This window comes from Ips typographus, linkage group LG7, assembly GCF_016097725.1.
Source record: "Ips typographus isolate SLU linkage group LG7, UJ_Ityp_2.0, whole genome shotgun sequence".
Taxonomy (NCBI): Eukaryota; Metazoa; Arthropoda; class Insecta; order Coleoptera; family Curculionidae; genus Ips; species Ips typographus.
Window position 1 is genome coordinate 6624979 of NC_138428.1, and position 15240 is coordinate 6640218.

General features: G+C 34.5%; 1 protein-coding gene across 2 annotated transcripts in view; it reads right to left on the minus strand.

Moving 5' to 3' along the window:
• IRSp53 (Insulin receptor substrate 53 kDa) overlaps positions 1–15240 on the minus strand; it is a 229710-nt gene that overhangs the window by 10799 nt on the left and 203671 nt on the right. For both annotated transcript variants that reach the window (XM_081983487.1, XM_081983486.1), the window contains exons 11-13: positions 5187–5442; positions 4874–5063; positions 743–1052 (exon numbers count right to left, since the gene is read on the minus strand). In XM_081983487.1, coding sequence (XP_081839613.1) covers positions 743–1052; positions 4874–5063; positions 5187–5442 — 756 coding nt within the window. The remainder of the gene's footprint in view (positions 1–742; positions 1053–4873; positions 5064–5186; positions 5443–15240) is intronic.

Consider the following 15240-nt stretch of genomic DNA (forward strand, 5'->3'; position numbering starts at 1 on the left):
TCATAACTCACATAATGGCAATCGTATTAAAAACGGTAGATGTATCGTTTTAACAGTAGACTTGGCAACATTGGGTACGTTCACCCGACGTCAGCGGCTTAGAGGTTAAGTAAGCGGTCCTATTTAGTTGGTTAGGACTGCTTACTTAGCTTCTAAGCTGCTGACGTCGGGTGAACGTATCCATTGTTTCAACTTGCCAGAAAGCGAAAAACACAGAGTGTAGCCTAATGCGTGCCATTACACGGTTGGTTTTCATTAAATTATTGAAATTTGAATTTTATTGAATTTTGATCATCATTACATTTACTAAAAGATGACGATATTACTTTAGAGTGAAGCAGTAGACCAGGTTCTCATAGTGGAGGTGTATTTAATTGAATGGAAAACAAGAACACAAAACAAATTTTAACTTCTGATCAAGCCAGAGGAACGCTCGACAGGTTTCGAGCTTATAAATGCCCATCATCAGACGCTTATAAGATGTGAAATACGCTGGCTGGCTACAAAGGGAAGATGGTGAAACCCTTTGTAAAAATGGTCATAGTTTTGTGTTTTTTCTCCAAATAAGGCTTGTTTGGTCTCTCCTCTCTAGTTAGACTATAAGTATGTTCCGTTATACTACACTGTATTATCTTAACATCTTTACAATGAGTTTCACTGACTCCTTTTCGTAGGAAGGCTCCTGATGATGGGCTTTGTGTTCTTGTTTTCCATTCATTCGATATTACTTTTGTTCACTTACCAATTTTACCACCTTTCGCCTGTAAATGCAAAGGTAATCCAGATCCGGCGTTAGGACGTTCCCTAGCTGATGCAGGATGGGTGGAGTACGGTCCTGTGCTCTGATTGGCTGTGCCAAAATTGAAAGCTGACGCCGACGACTTGATACCAGGAGCCGAGTACTGCACTGACTCCATCACAGATTTTTGCGTACCAAAGTTGGTACTTTGAGACTGGGGAAGGTTCGATTTGTGATAGGGAAGAGAGGGGGTGGGAACTGGGGCGGGGGCGGCCGGTGGCGGTATGTTATTAGTACCGATCGCTCGTCGAATCTGCAATCACATTTTTGTTACAACTCCCCTTAGATTATACAGGTTGGTCCAGTTTTAAGTGTCAATAAGTCACCGAATTCAATAGTCCATCAAAAACTAACCAGACATGCATTTTATGTCATTTTCCTGAAACACGCTTCCTAAGGAAGATACAACCCTACAAATTTCAGTTTAAAAAGTCGGCGTTCAATAAATTCTAAAACTGCCTCAGAAATGACTTTGAGGAGGTAAAAATGGTTAAACCTGCTCAGAAACGGTCTGGAAGTGATTTATTTTATTCAGAAATGATATTTTTAAAAAATTGATTTTTTGAGAAACTTTTGAAATTTCCTGGACCTTCTCATAACTCTCAGAACACAAAAAAAGCATTTTTTTTCGGAACCAATAGACGGAAAATGCTGAAAAAATTTCTGAAACTACCGTCCCTTTAACACTTCTGAAAAATTCAAGCATCTCAATTGAAAATTTTAGAGAAACTTTTGAAATTTTGTGGACTTTCACATAACTCTCGCAGCACCAATAGAACATTTTCTCCTGAACCAAAGGTCGGAAAATTCTGAATAGTCTAAAAACTTGTTATTTACTACTAGGAATAGTCTTAAAATTCGTTTTTTCAGACTGCAATCCATTGTCGAGTGTCTAAAACTGGATTTTAAGCACTAAAAACAGTCCGGAAATCCATACAAAGATTGTTGCGCATAAAACTCAGTTTTTACTACTAAAAATAGTCTAAAAGTGGACTTTTATGGCTAGAAATGACTAAAAAGAGTCCAAAAGTCTATTTTCAGGACTTTCACTGGTATACAACTAAATTTTCTGGACTGAATTCAATTAAACACTGCTAACAGTCCAAATAAAAATTTCAGACTAGTTATATTCTAAAAATTAGTGTCCAAGACTAATATCGTAACATTTTTTACTTTTATCACTGAATAGTCTGAAACTGAACTCTTAAACTTGATTTTTCTGTCTTAAAGCACTAAAAACAGTCTGAATTTCTTTGAAATGCTCTAATTTTTTTCACACTGTTTTTACTCGTAAAGAACATAAATGAAACGTTTGGTAGTCCAGAAAACTGACTTTTAAGCTAATCAGTTCATAAAAGTGAATTTCAGACTATTGGCAGCATATGGAAATCCAATTTCACCCTGGCTTCACTCACAAAAATCACGAATCAAGCTGGTAGTCCAGAAAATCTAATTTCAGACTATGCAGCTTAGAAAGAAGTTTTAGACTATTTTAAACTTGAATCTCACTTTTCAGATAACTTTCATCTATAAATAGGAGTGAATCAAATTTTTGTACTTTCAAAAAATGGAATTTTAAGCTATTCAGTCCATAAGAGTAATTTTTCAGACTTGTGACGGCTTGGAAATCAAATTTTACACTGTTTTTACTCATAAAAACTTTCTTAATCGGTTCATTTTTCAAAAAAACTTTTCAAAACTCGGTTAATTTTTTTGCACAAAAATGTGGAGACGCCGTCCCTGAAACTTCAATGTGTGCGAAGACTAACTCTTGTGCTGCTACGCCCCTGCATTAAGTATGAACAAGCTGATTTTTTACTGTAGATTGAGTACAGTCTAAGCTACTAGATGACGCAATAATCACTCAAATCGGACGTTTAGATTGTGAGTTATGGGGATTTTGCCGTTCGCGGACAGTAAATTCCACGTTTTTGCTGTTTTCCTAAGTTTATGGGACTACTACGCCCCTGTATTAAGTCTGACTATCGCAATTATTTTTACCGTAGATTGAGTACAGTCTAAACTATCAGACGATGTAAAAATCACTTAAATCGGACATTTGGAATGTGAGTTATGGCGTTTTTGCCGTTCGCGGACAGTAAATTTCACCTTTTTGCTGTTTTCTCGGGTTTCTTATCCATGCATTAAGTCTGACCCAACAGATTTTTTTACTGTAGATTGAGTACAGTCTAAGCTATCAGATGATGCAAAAATCACTTAAATCGGACATTTAGAATGTGAGTTATGGCGTTTTTGCTGCTCGCGGACAGTAAATTTCACGTGTTTGCTGTTTTCTTGGGTTTCTGGGGCTACTACGCTCCTTTATTAACTCTGCCTAGCGCGATCCTTTTACTACAGATTGTGTACAGTCTAAGCTATCAGCTGATGCAAAAATCACTGAAACGGACATTTAGAATGTGAGTTATGGCGTTTTTGCCGTTCGCAGACAGAAAATTTCACGTTTTTGCTGTTTTCCTAAGTTTCTGGGGCTACTACGCCCCTGTATTAAGTCTGATCATCGCGATTTTTTTTACTGTAGATTGAGTACAGTCTAAGCTATCAGCTGATGTAAAAATCACTTAAATCAAACATTTAGAATGTGAGTTATGGCGTTTTTGCCGTTCGCGGACAGTAAATTTCAGGTTTTTGCTGTTTTACTGGATTTCTGGGGCTACTACGCCCCTGTATTAAGTCTGCCCAGCGCGATTTTTTTATTTCAGATTAAGTACAGTCTAAGCTATTAGAATATGCAAAAATCACTTAAATCGGACATTTAGAATGTGAGTTATGGCGTTTTTGCAGCTCGCGGACAGTAAATTTCACGTTTTTGCTGTTTTCCTAAGTTTCTGGGACTGCTACGCCCCTGTATTAAGTCTGCCCAGCGCGATTCCTTTATTTCAGTTTAAGTCAATCTAGGCTATTAGATGATGCAAAAATCACTTAAATTGGACATTTAGAATGTGAGTTATGGCGTTTTTGCCGTTCTCGGACAGCAAATTTCACGTTTTTGCTGTTTCCCTAAGTTTCTGGGGCTACTACGCCCCTGTATTAAGTCTGACCATCGCGATTTTTTTTACTGTAGATTGAGTACAGTCTAAGCTATCAGTTGATGTAAAAATCACTTAAATCGGACATTTAGAATGTGAGTTATGGCGTTTTTGCCGTTCGCGGACCGTAAATTTCACGTTTTTGCTGTTTTCCTGGATTTCTGGGGCTACTATGCCCCTGTATTAAGTCTGCCCAACGAGATTTTTTTATTTCTGATTAAGTACAGTCTAAGCTATTAGATGATGCAAAAATCACTTAAATCGGACATTTAGAATGTGAGTTATGGCGTTTTTGTTATTCGCGGACTGTAAATTTCACGTTTTTGCTGTTTTCCTGGATTTCTGGGCCTACCACGCTCCTGTATTAAGTCTGCCCAGCGCGATTTTTTTTACTGCAGATTGTGTACAGTCTAAGCTATCAGATGATGCAAAAATCACTTAAATCGGACATTTAGAATGTGACTTATGGCGTTTTTGCCGTTCGCGGACAGTAAATTTCACCTTTTTGCTGTTCTCCTCGGTTTCTGAGGCTACTACGCCCCTGTATTAAGTCTGCCCAGCGCGATTTTTTTATTTCATATTAAGTACAGTCTAAGCTATCAGATAATGTAAAAATCACTTAAATCGGACATTAAGAATGTGATGAGTTATGGATTCATATCTACTTGTTCCAAATTTGATAAAAAATAGTCCAACGGTCTGACGGTGTTATGACAAGAAACCGATTTTTTATACTGAACTTTGAAGGATTGTATTTTCTTTAGTAAGCATTTTTCACGAAAGTGATAATTTATTTTTTGACTGGCTATTTAAAACTGGACCACCCTGTATAAGGAAAATCAAATTAAATAGGGACAATATCTCAAAAACGGTGTGTGATTAGGTCACAAACCGCAAAGATCTGAAAGTTTACTTTTCTGACGTCATTCTAGTTTACTTTGATTTTCCATATATATATATGTGAAATGCTTTAGAATAGGGAAGGGAAAAGCCAAAGCCTATAGCCAATAGCCAATAGCTAATCTACCTGCTTGGTGGCGTTATTAGAGGACCTGTGCAAGTGTAAGGTGTCACCGAACATTCTAGAGGGTTGTTCTAGCGTGTGGACGCCGCCAGAGGGCGTCTGAGCACCTGATACCGAGGAAGGCATCGCATTGGTTGGAGTAATCGAGTGTTGTTGTCCTGGCGAGTTTCCATCATGGTGATGCACTGGCGAACTAAAAATAAGTTTATTAGTTATATTATATCAAAATATGTTTATTAGAACACATGGAGTTACTAATAATGTGCTGGATTTAACGATTAATGGAAAAAACAATAGTCTATTTGCAGCAAAATACCTTAGAGAATCGTCGACCAAGGTTTCAGTGTAGGCTAAAGGAAACCATCCACTACATTGGGTTCTGAGGTTCTCTCCAAACTGCCATCCTTTGTTACGTTCCCCAATTAAGGCGATAAGGTCTCCCTCGTGGAAGCTTAGTTGGTTTTCTCCACTGGACAAGTAGGCGTAAAGGGCGCGAACCAATTGAGCCTCCCAAGTAGGAGGAGGCGGTACTGCCATCGATTTTGGACGTCTCGTTGGAGTTATATCTGTATCTAATCATAATTTCAGGTTAGGTTCAATTAAATCAGAAAAATGGGGAAAAATGGCTCTGATACCGCTATGTTGACCGTACAAACAACGTTGTTTTTGATGGGATAATGCATTTTCAAATATTTGCCCTTCTACTTGAAGAACTTGCCATGTTTATGAAATTCAGCTTTTTGGAGTTTACTACGGACAAATTGAGGTTATTTTTTGTGTGAATTATTGAGAATTTAGTAGGGAATAACATATCCAAAATTCATTTTTCTAGCTCAACTCCTTCAGCAGTTTTCATTGACTTAAAAGTAGGGTAGTTGGTTAGGTTAAATGGTAATTTTCTGTGCTTAACAACTTTTTCACTAAAAATTGGATATTCTCGTTACTGATAGGGTTATCAATGCCATTTTCCATGTGAATCAAAGGTAATTTAGTGTACAATAACATAATCCAAAATTAATTTTCATAACTTAAGTCCTTCAGTGGTTTTCATTGACTTAAAAGTAGGTTAAATGGTAATTTTCTGTGCTTAACAACTTTTTCACTAAAAATTGGATATTCTCGTTACTGATAGGGTTGTCAATGCCATTTTTCATGTGAATCAAAGATAATTTAGTGTAAAATAACATAATCCAAAATTAATTTTCATAACTTAAGTCCTTCAGTGGTTATCATTGACTTAAAAGTAGGTTAAATGGTAATTTTCTGTGCTTAACAACTTTTTTACTAAAAATTGGATATTCTCGTTACTGATAGGGTTGTCAATGCCATTTTTCATGTGAATCAAAGATATTTTAGTGTACAATAACATAATCCAAAATTCAGTTTCATAACTTAAGTCCTTTAGTGGTTTTCATTGACTTAAAAGTAGGTTAATTGGAAATTTTCAGTGCTTAACAACTTTTTCACTAAAAATTGGATATTCTCGTTACTGATAGGGTTATCAATGCCATTTTCCATGTGAATCAAAGATAATTTAGTGTAAAATAACATAATCCAAAATTAATTTTCATAACTTAAGTCCTTCAGTGGTTTTCATTGACTTAAAAGTAGGTTAAATGGAAATTTTCTGTGCTTAACAACTTTTTCACTAAAAATTGGATATTCTCGTTACTGATAGGGTTATCAATGCCATTTTCCATGTGAATCAAAGATAATTTAGTGTACAATAACATAATCCAAAATTCAGTTTCATAACTTAAGTCCTTCAGTAGTTTTCATTGACTTAAAAGTAGGTTAAATGGTAATTTTCAGTGCTTAACAACTTTTTCACTAAAAATTAGATATTCTCGTTACTGATAGGGTTATCAATGCCATTTTCTATGTGAATCAAAGATAATTTAGTGTAAAATAACATAATCCAAAATTAATTTTCATAACTTAAGTCCTTCAGTGGTTTTCATTGACTTAAAAGTAGGTTAATGGTAATTTTCAGTGCTTAACAACGTTTTCACTAAAAATTGGATATTTTCGTTACTAGTAGGATTATCGACGCCATTTTTTGTGTGAATTGTAAAGTATTAAGTGTAGAATCATTAATCAGAAATTCATTCAGCTAGCTCAACTGCTTCACTAGTTTTCATAAGCTCATATTTGACTATTGCTCACAAATTGCCTTTCAACTCTAATTAGGATATCTCAGCAACCAGTAGAGCTACTGACTAACAGTTAAAAAAAAGTGAAACTATAATTATATCAAACTAAATTGGGATGTCGTCACAAATGTTCATAAATGTCCAGAAAATTGGTTGGTTGCCTAATATGAAACAAATAATCGTTTTTTTGAACTATAATTTTACATAAAAATTTCACAAATACGATGACAAGTTAAGATCTCGAGACACTGTTGCCAAATTAGATTAGAATGAAACGTGTTACGAGTTTCGATGCAGATTGTCAAAGATCCATTAATTGTTTTGTTTTGAAGAGTTTTGTTTAAAATTTTACAATAAAATGGTTGTATAGACAGTATTTTCCTTTGCAATTTATCGCAGATATTTATAATGGTTTCATTAAGGCCATTTGTAAAAAATGTTTATTAAATTCATCTGTACTGAGTAAATTTTAAGAGTAGTTTGAAGATATTTTGACAACAAATGAAACAAATGTTATTCTGTTAGCGTAACTGGCAACGTTGCAGTAAAAATGATCATAACGATACAAGAGAGACGATACATATACAGGGTAATTCAAATTCGACCCTCACCATTGGGATCTCGGAAACTATAAGAGATACGAGAAAGTTTAAATTGGGGCAAAGTTGCGCAATGTAAAGCTCAACCAAATTCAGTTTTAAAAATTTCGATTTTCCGAGTACTTCCGAAGATATCCGAAAAAAACTGAAAATTTGATTTTTTGTTTTTATTTATTTCTAATCTTATTTGAAGAGATATTCCAAAACTAAAAGCACCTTTTCATTGCCACTTTTTCTCAGCTATTCGATGATGGATTCAAATTTGCCACACGACGTTTCGTTTTTTGGCAGCCATCATCAACTTTCTTTTTTCTTATGGGCGCCATATTGGATTTTTAGCCCACCAAATAGTACGTTTTATTCTGATTTTAGTGATGTATAATAATATATGATTTGCTTCATAAATAACAAAATAATTGAATAAAAACTATTTTTACTTTAGTTATTGGCTTTGAGTTAATGGGCCGTTTTAAAAAATGTCATTATTTGACAGTACTTGTCAAATCATCCGAATTATCGTGAAACACGATAATTCGGACGATCATTAGAGCTTTTAGAGATTTTACCTTAGTTAGCTTTGTTAATGAGACGTTTTATGAAGATTACTTGGTAGTACTTGTCACACGCAATTGGCCTGAACATACTTAGTCACAAAGGTGTACACGTGACTTGACTTAAACCGGTTTATTCACTCGAAGAGCTTAGGCCACTCGCTACGCTTGTGGACCTAGTTGTTCTTTTCGTGAATAAAAAATGGTTTGTCACTTGCTGTATAAATAACTATTAAATCACTCTGAATGACATTCGCCTATTTACAGATGTAAACAAACAAACATCAAAGTTACATCTACGGGGCGCGGTGCAAATTTAATAGAACTGTAATTTTAGTTTTTTTTTTAATATAAGAAGTCGAAATTTAATAAAATACTGTATAAGACACGTGACTTAAACCGGTTTATTCACTCAATAAATATGAATGAATAAAAAATGGTTTGTCACTTACTGTATAAATAACTATAAACTTGCACTTAACATTATACAAAATTGAAATTTGGCAAAAAATGAAGTTCTTAAAATGATGATCTTTCTCTTGGAAACATAAATATGCCTTTTAAGTTAGAGATAATGCTAACAAATCTCTTTTTCTGATTAACCTAAATAGTTCAGCAATGCTTGTATAATAATAACATTTTCTGCGGGGGTTTCTTTTCTAGATACATTTTTAACTATGATTGATCATCCGAATTATCGTGTTTGACAAGTACTGTCAAATAATGACATTTTTTAAAACGGCCCATTAACTCAAAGCCAATAACTAAAGTAAAAATAGTTTTTATTGAATAATTTTGTTGTTTATGAAGCAAATCATAAGTTATTATACATCACTAAAATCAGAATAAAACGTACTATTTGGTGGGCTAAAAATCCAATATGGCGCCCATAAGAAAAAAGAAAGTTGATGATGACTGACAGAAAACGAAACGTCGTGTGGCAAATTTGTATCCATCATCGAATAGCTAGGAAAAAGTGGCAATGAAAAGATGCTTTTAGTTTTGGGATATCTCTTCAAATAAGGTTAGAAATAAATAAAAACAAAAAATCAAATTTTCAGTTTTTTTCGGATATCTTCGGAAGTACTCGGAAAATCAAAAATTTTAAAACAGCATTTGGTTGAGCTTTAAATTGCGCAACTTTGCCCCAATTTAAACTTTCTCGTATCTCTTATGGTTTCTGAGATCCCAATGGTGAGGGTCGAATTTGAATTACCCTGTAGAGGGTGGTCCAGTTTTAAGTGTCAATAATTCATATATATAGCCCGTCAAAAAATAAGTTCTGAAACTGCATTTCAAACACTAAAAACGGTCCGGAAATCAGGACAAAGATTGTTGAGCAAAAAACTCATTTTTTACTACTAAAAATAGTCTAAAAGTTTACTTTTAAATCAATTCAATTTTCAAGACTAAAGTGTTTCAATTTGTCTGGAAATTATAAAAACTGGCTACAAAGACATTTTTAAACTTCTCAAGTCAATTTTCAAAATTTAAGTCTTTCAATTTGTCTGAAAACTGTGAAAACTGGTTACAAAGACAATTTTTAAGCTTCCCAAGTCAATTTTCACTGTTTCAAAGTCAATTTACTGGTTTCTAAGTCAATTTCCAAGACTAACGTCTTTTAATATTTCTGAAAACTATGAAAACTGGTTACAAAGACAATTTTTAAGCTTCTCAAGTCCATTTTCACCGTTTTAAAGTCAATTTACTGGTTTCTAAGTCAATTTACAAGACTAACGTCTTTTAATTTGTCTGAAAACTATGAAAACTGGTAACAAAGACAATTTTTAAGCTTCTCAAGTCCATTTTCACTGTTTCAAAGTAAATTTACTGGTTTCTAAGTCAATTTCCAAGACTAACGTCTTTTAATTTGCCTGAAAACTATGAAAACTGGTTACAAAGACAATTCTTAAGCTTCCCAAGTCCATTTTCACCATTTCAAAGTCAATTTACTGGTTTGTAACTAAATTTCAAAGACTAACGTCTTTTAATTTTTCTGAAAACTATCAAAACTGGTTACAAAGACAATTCTTAAGCTTTCCAAGTCCATTTTCACCATTTCAAAGTCAATTTACTGGTTTCTAAGTCAATTTCCAAGACTAACGTCTTTTAATTTGCCTGAAAACTATGAAAACTGGTTACAAAGACAATTTTTATGCTTCTCAAGTCAATTTTCACCGTTTCAAAGTGAATTTACTGGTTTCTAAGTCAATTTCCAAGACTAACGTCTTTTAATTTGTCTGAAAACTATGAAAACAGGTTTCAAAGACAATTTTTAAGCTTCTCAAGTCCATTTTCACCGTTCCAAAGTAAATTGACTGGTTTCTAAGTCAATTTCCAAGACTAACGTCTTTTAATTTGTCTGAAAACTATGAAAACAGGTTTCAAAGACAATTTTTAAGCTTCTCAAGTCCATTTTCACCGTTTCAAACTCAATTTACTGGTTTCTAAGTCAATTTCCAAGACTAACGTTTTCTAATTTGTCTGAAAACAATAAAAACTGGTTACAAAGACAATTTTTAAGCTTCTCAAGTCAATTTTCACCGTTTCAAAGTGAATTTACTGGTTTCTAAGTCAATTTCCAAGACTAACGTCTTTTAATTTGTCTGAAAACTATGGAAACAGGTTTCAAAGACAATTTTTAAGCTTCTGAGGTCCATTTTCACCGTTTCAAAGTAAATTTACTGGTTTCGAAGTTAATTTCCGAGACTAAGGTCTTTTAATTTGTCTGAAAACAATGAAAACTGGTTACAAAGACAATTTTTAAGCTTCTCAAGTCAATTTTCACCGTTTCAAAGTGAATTTACCGGTTTCTAAGTCAATTTCCAAGACTAACGTCTTTTAATTTGTCTGAAAACTATGGAAACAGGTTTCAAAGACAATTTTTAAGCTTCTCAAGTCCATTTTCACTGTTTCAAAGTCAATTTACTGGTTTCTAAGTCCATTTCCAAGACGAACGTTTTATAATTTGTCTGAAAATTATGAAAACTGGTTACAAAGACCATTTTTAAGCTTCCCAAGTCAATTTTCACTGTTTCAAAGTCAATTAAATGGTTTCTAAGACAATTTCCAAGACTAACGTCTTTTAATTTTTCCGAAAACTATGAAAACTGGTTACAAAGACAATTTTTAAGCTTCTCAAGTCCATTTCCACCGTTTCAAAGTAAATTTACTGGTTTCTAAGTCAATCTCCAAGACTAACGTCTTTTAATTTTTCGAAAAACTATGAAAATTGGTTACAAAGACAATTTTTAAGCTTCTCAAGTCAATTTTCACCGTTTTAAAGTGAATTTACTGGTTTCTAAGTCAATTTCCAAGACTAACGTCTTTTAATTTGTCTGAAAACTATGAAAACTGGCTATAAAGACATTTTTTGATTTTCTTAAGTAAATTTTCACCATTTGGGCTGCGTTGGGTATGGGTCTTTGAACGTAATAACTCAATTAACTCGTAAACGAACGTTATTAAATCAGAATTTTATAAAATAAACTTATTTTTTCAAATTGAACAAGAAAAGTAACTGTAATTTTTGAAAAATATCCAGTGACGCCGAAAATAAGACGGAAAAATGAAAACAATCTTTCATGCCATGAAACCAATTCTTTAAACTGAATTTTGAAGGACTGTAGTTTCCTTGTTGGAAACTCATACAGTTTTTTTTAATTCCCTGTTGTTGATCGAATGAACTAATTCGGGGATTTCATGTTTTTTTTAGTGTAATTTTTTATGTACAAATTCCTCGCGTTAATGCACATTTATGCGGACAAAATCCGGCAGTACGCGTCGTACAGCCGCTTCAAATAGTCTGGCTTCGGTACCGATAATTTTGTGACAACGACAAGAGCAGGTGAGTCCTATTAATGTGCATCGTTTAATTTAAATACAGTCCACTTAAAATCGTATGTTAAACACAAAAGTCTATTTGCGACATTTTGGCCACTTCGAGCCGGATATTTTCTCGAATTAGTTCATTTCTCTTCAGAAATATCTAATTAGTATTACATTACTTATATCCAACAATTAGCTCATTTCTCTTCAGAATTACTAATTGCTTGGCAAAATCGTCACACAACAAACATTTTTGAGCAACTCATCTGCATTTTGTGATTTGTACGTCGTTATTATTTTACTTTAAAACAACTTGAACACTTTTTGCTGTACACTTGATCACCCGTACATTCGGGCATTTTAGGCATTTGGGGTTTGGGCTATTTTTAGCTTATCTGCGTGCGATAAAAACCAAGTTTGTAGTATACTTTCAGTTTGGGTCGACAATTTCTTAAACCAATTTAAAATATAAATCTGATTTAAATTTGTATAGTAATAACAATAAGCTAAAATGACGGATGCAGATATCATTGTCGAACTGAATAAACTTAGACTGCGACGTAAAGTGTCATTACAAAGATTGTCAGAAATTTATAATTATGCGGTGAATAATACCGATGATCAGTTTTATAAGCAAAACTTGTTTGCAAGATTGGAATTTGTCGACTCTATTCATGATGAGTTTAGAGAGTATCATAACTCCATTGTTTCTTTGATTTCAACTGACGCGGAATTTCAGTTAGAAGATAAAATTCGAAGTCTAGCAGATAAATATGTTTATGACGTTAAAGGGAAAAAATGTGAACTTACATTGTCTGAGACTGCTCAGCAGGAAACGTCAACGCAGTTTACTTCAACTTTAACTCCAAAACTTCCAAAAATCAACATACCTGTTTTCGATGGAAATTTGAAGCAATGGCCTGCATTCTACGACTTATTTAACAGTGTTATTCATACTAACCCAACTCTATCAGACATAGAAAAGTTTCATTATTTAACGACATCACTTAAAGCTGATGCTCTCAACTTAATCAAGTCCATTCCGTTAACTGCCCCAAATTATCAGATAGCATATGATGCCTTGAAGACTCGTTTCCAAAATAAGCGTGTTTTAGCCACTGCATATTTCAATGAAATTTATTTGACACAACCCATCTTCAAGCCTACGGCTAAAGATATTCGCCGGTTAATTGACACCTTTTCTGAAAATCTTGCTTCTTTGAGAGGTTTGAATTTTGATACAAATTCGTGGGATTTCATAATCTTCAATATACTTTTACAAAAACTCGATACAAAAACCAGAATGGATTTTGAAATTGAACATAGTACTGTAGAGTTTCCCACATATGCTATGCTGTCAACTTTTTTGAATAATCAATGCAAGGCTTTGGAGTCGGTGGAGTTTATGACGCCTGCTTCTAAAGGTAAATCTGAGGTTGCTAATCAAAATCCCCGAAGCAAATGTCAGTTCAAAGACACTCATAGAACCGATGTTTTATTTAATAATAATGTTTTAGATAAGGGCCAACAAAATGCAGTCGATCGAAAGTGCCCCTTATGTACAGCGTCTCATGCTTTGTATCGATGTTCTTTATTTTTAGCTAAATCACCTCACGAACGACTGGCTTTGGTTAAGAGTCACAATTTGTGTGTCAACTGTATGCGTTCACGTCATACCGTACGTAACTGTCTTTCTACAGTGCGGTGTAAAATGTGTAACTTACAACATCACACATTGCTTCATTTAGGTTCTCCAAGAATTTACAATCAAAATTCTGGAACTTCTCAATCATCATTTTTTCACGGCCCACAAGCCTCAAATAACCTTGCAGATGCAGCTCAAAACTCTGATGGAGTACAAAACTCTCAAACTGCCTCAACGGCTTCAGCACTCTCGTGCACCTCGCCATTTGGGCACCAAAGATCAATTTTACTATCTACCGCTATCGTTGAAATTCTTGATGCTTTCGGGAATTATCAAAAGGCGCGAATTTTACTTGATACGGCTAGCATGGCCAACTTCATTTCGGAACGCTGTGCCAATCGTTTAGGCTTAAAGCGTTACCCGTGCTCTACTCCTCTTGAAGGCATCAATAACCAAATTTCTAATCCGACTTATGGTAAAGCCCATTGTATTATTAAGCCTTTTGGCAAATCTGAGCCAGGGTTTGAATTTGAAGCCATTCTTTTACCCAAAGTCTGCTCAGACCAACCGAAAATGGTAATTGATACCACCAATTGGCAGCACATTCAAGACTTACCTCTAGCTGATCCTCAATTTCAAATCCCTAGTTCCATAGATATTCTGTTGGGTGCAGAATTAGTACCTTATATACTACGATCTGGTCAAATCTTTGGTCACGCAGGTCAACCTGTTGCACTTAGAACAATCTTTGGTTGGATTTTACAGGGTCCAGCTGGAAATGTACCATCAAATTCTTCTCTCGTTAGCTGTCATGTTTCTTTGAATCCTCATATGGAACTAGCACTTAAAAAATTCTGGGAACTGGAAGAAGTGCCAACTTCTAGGAAGTTGTTGTCTCCTGATGAACAGCGTTGTGAAAGTATCTACACTTCCTTGTTGACTCGTGATGCTTCAGGTAGATTCATAGTTCCACTTCCATTTAAACATCAAGACCCGAACTTTGGTGATACATACTCACAAGCCCTTCGGCGATTTACATATCTAGAGTCTAGATTACATAAAAACCCTGAACTTCATTTAAAATACGTACATTTTATAAAAGAGTACATTGAAAAGGAATATATTTCCGAGGTTTCTACTTCAGATTATCAGTCTAAAACCGCATTTTATTTGCCACATCATTGTGTGCTTAAACCAGACAGCGTCTCTACTAAACTCCGTGTTGTCTTCGACGCTAGCGCAAAGGGTACCGCGGGTTTAAGCTTGAATGATACACTGTTTGCTGGACCTAAACTGCATCAAAACTTGTCCTCTATTTTGTTAAGATTTCGAATATACCCATACGTATTTGTTTGCGACATTAAACAGATGTACTGCCAAATACTGATCAAGCCAGAATATAGAAAATATCAACGTTTTCTTTGGCGTTTTTCGACCGATGAGAGTATCAAGGAATACCATTTAAATCGGGTCACTTTTGGAGTATCTTCTGCGCCTTATTTAGCCTTAAGAACCCTGAAAGAATTAGCCGCTTTTGAGCGAAATAATCATCCTCTAGCGGCCAAGGTTTTAGACGAATCGGTCTACGTAGATG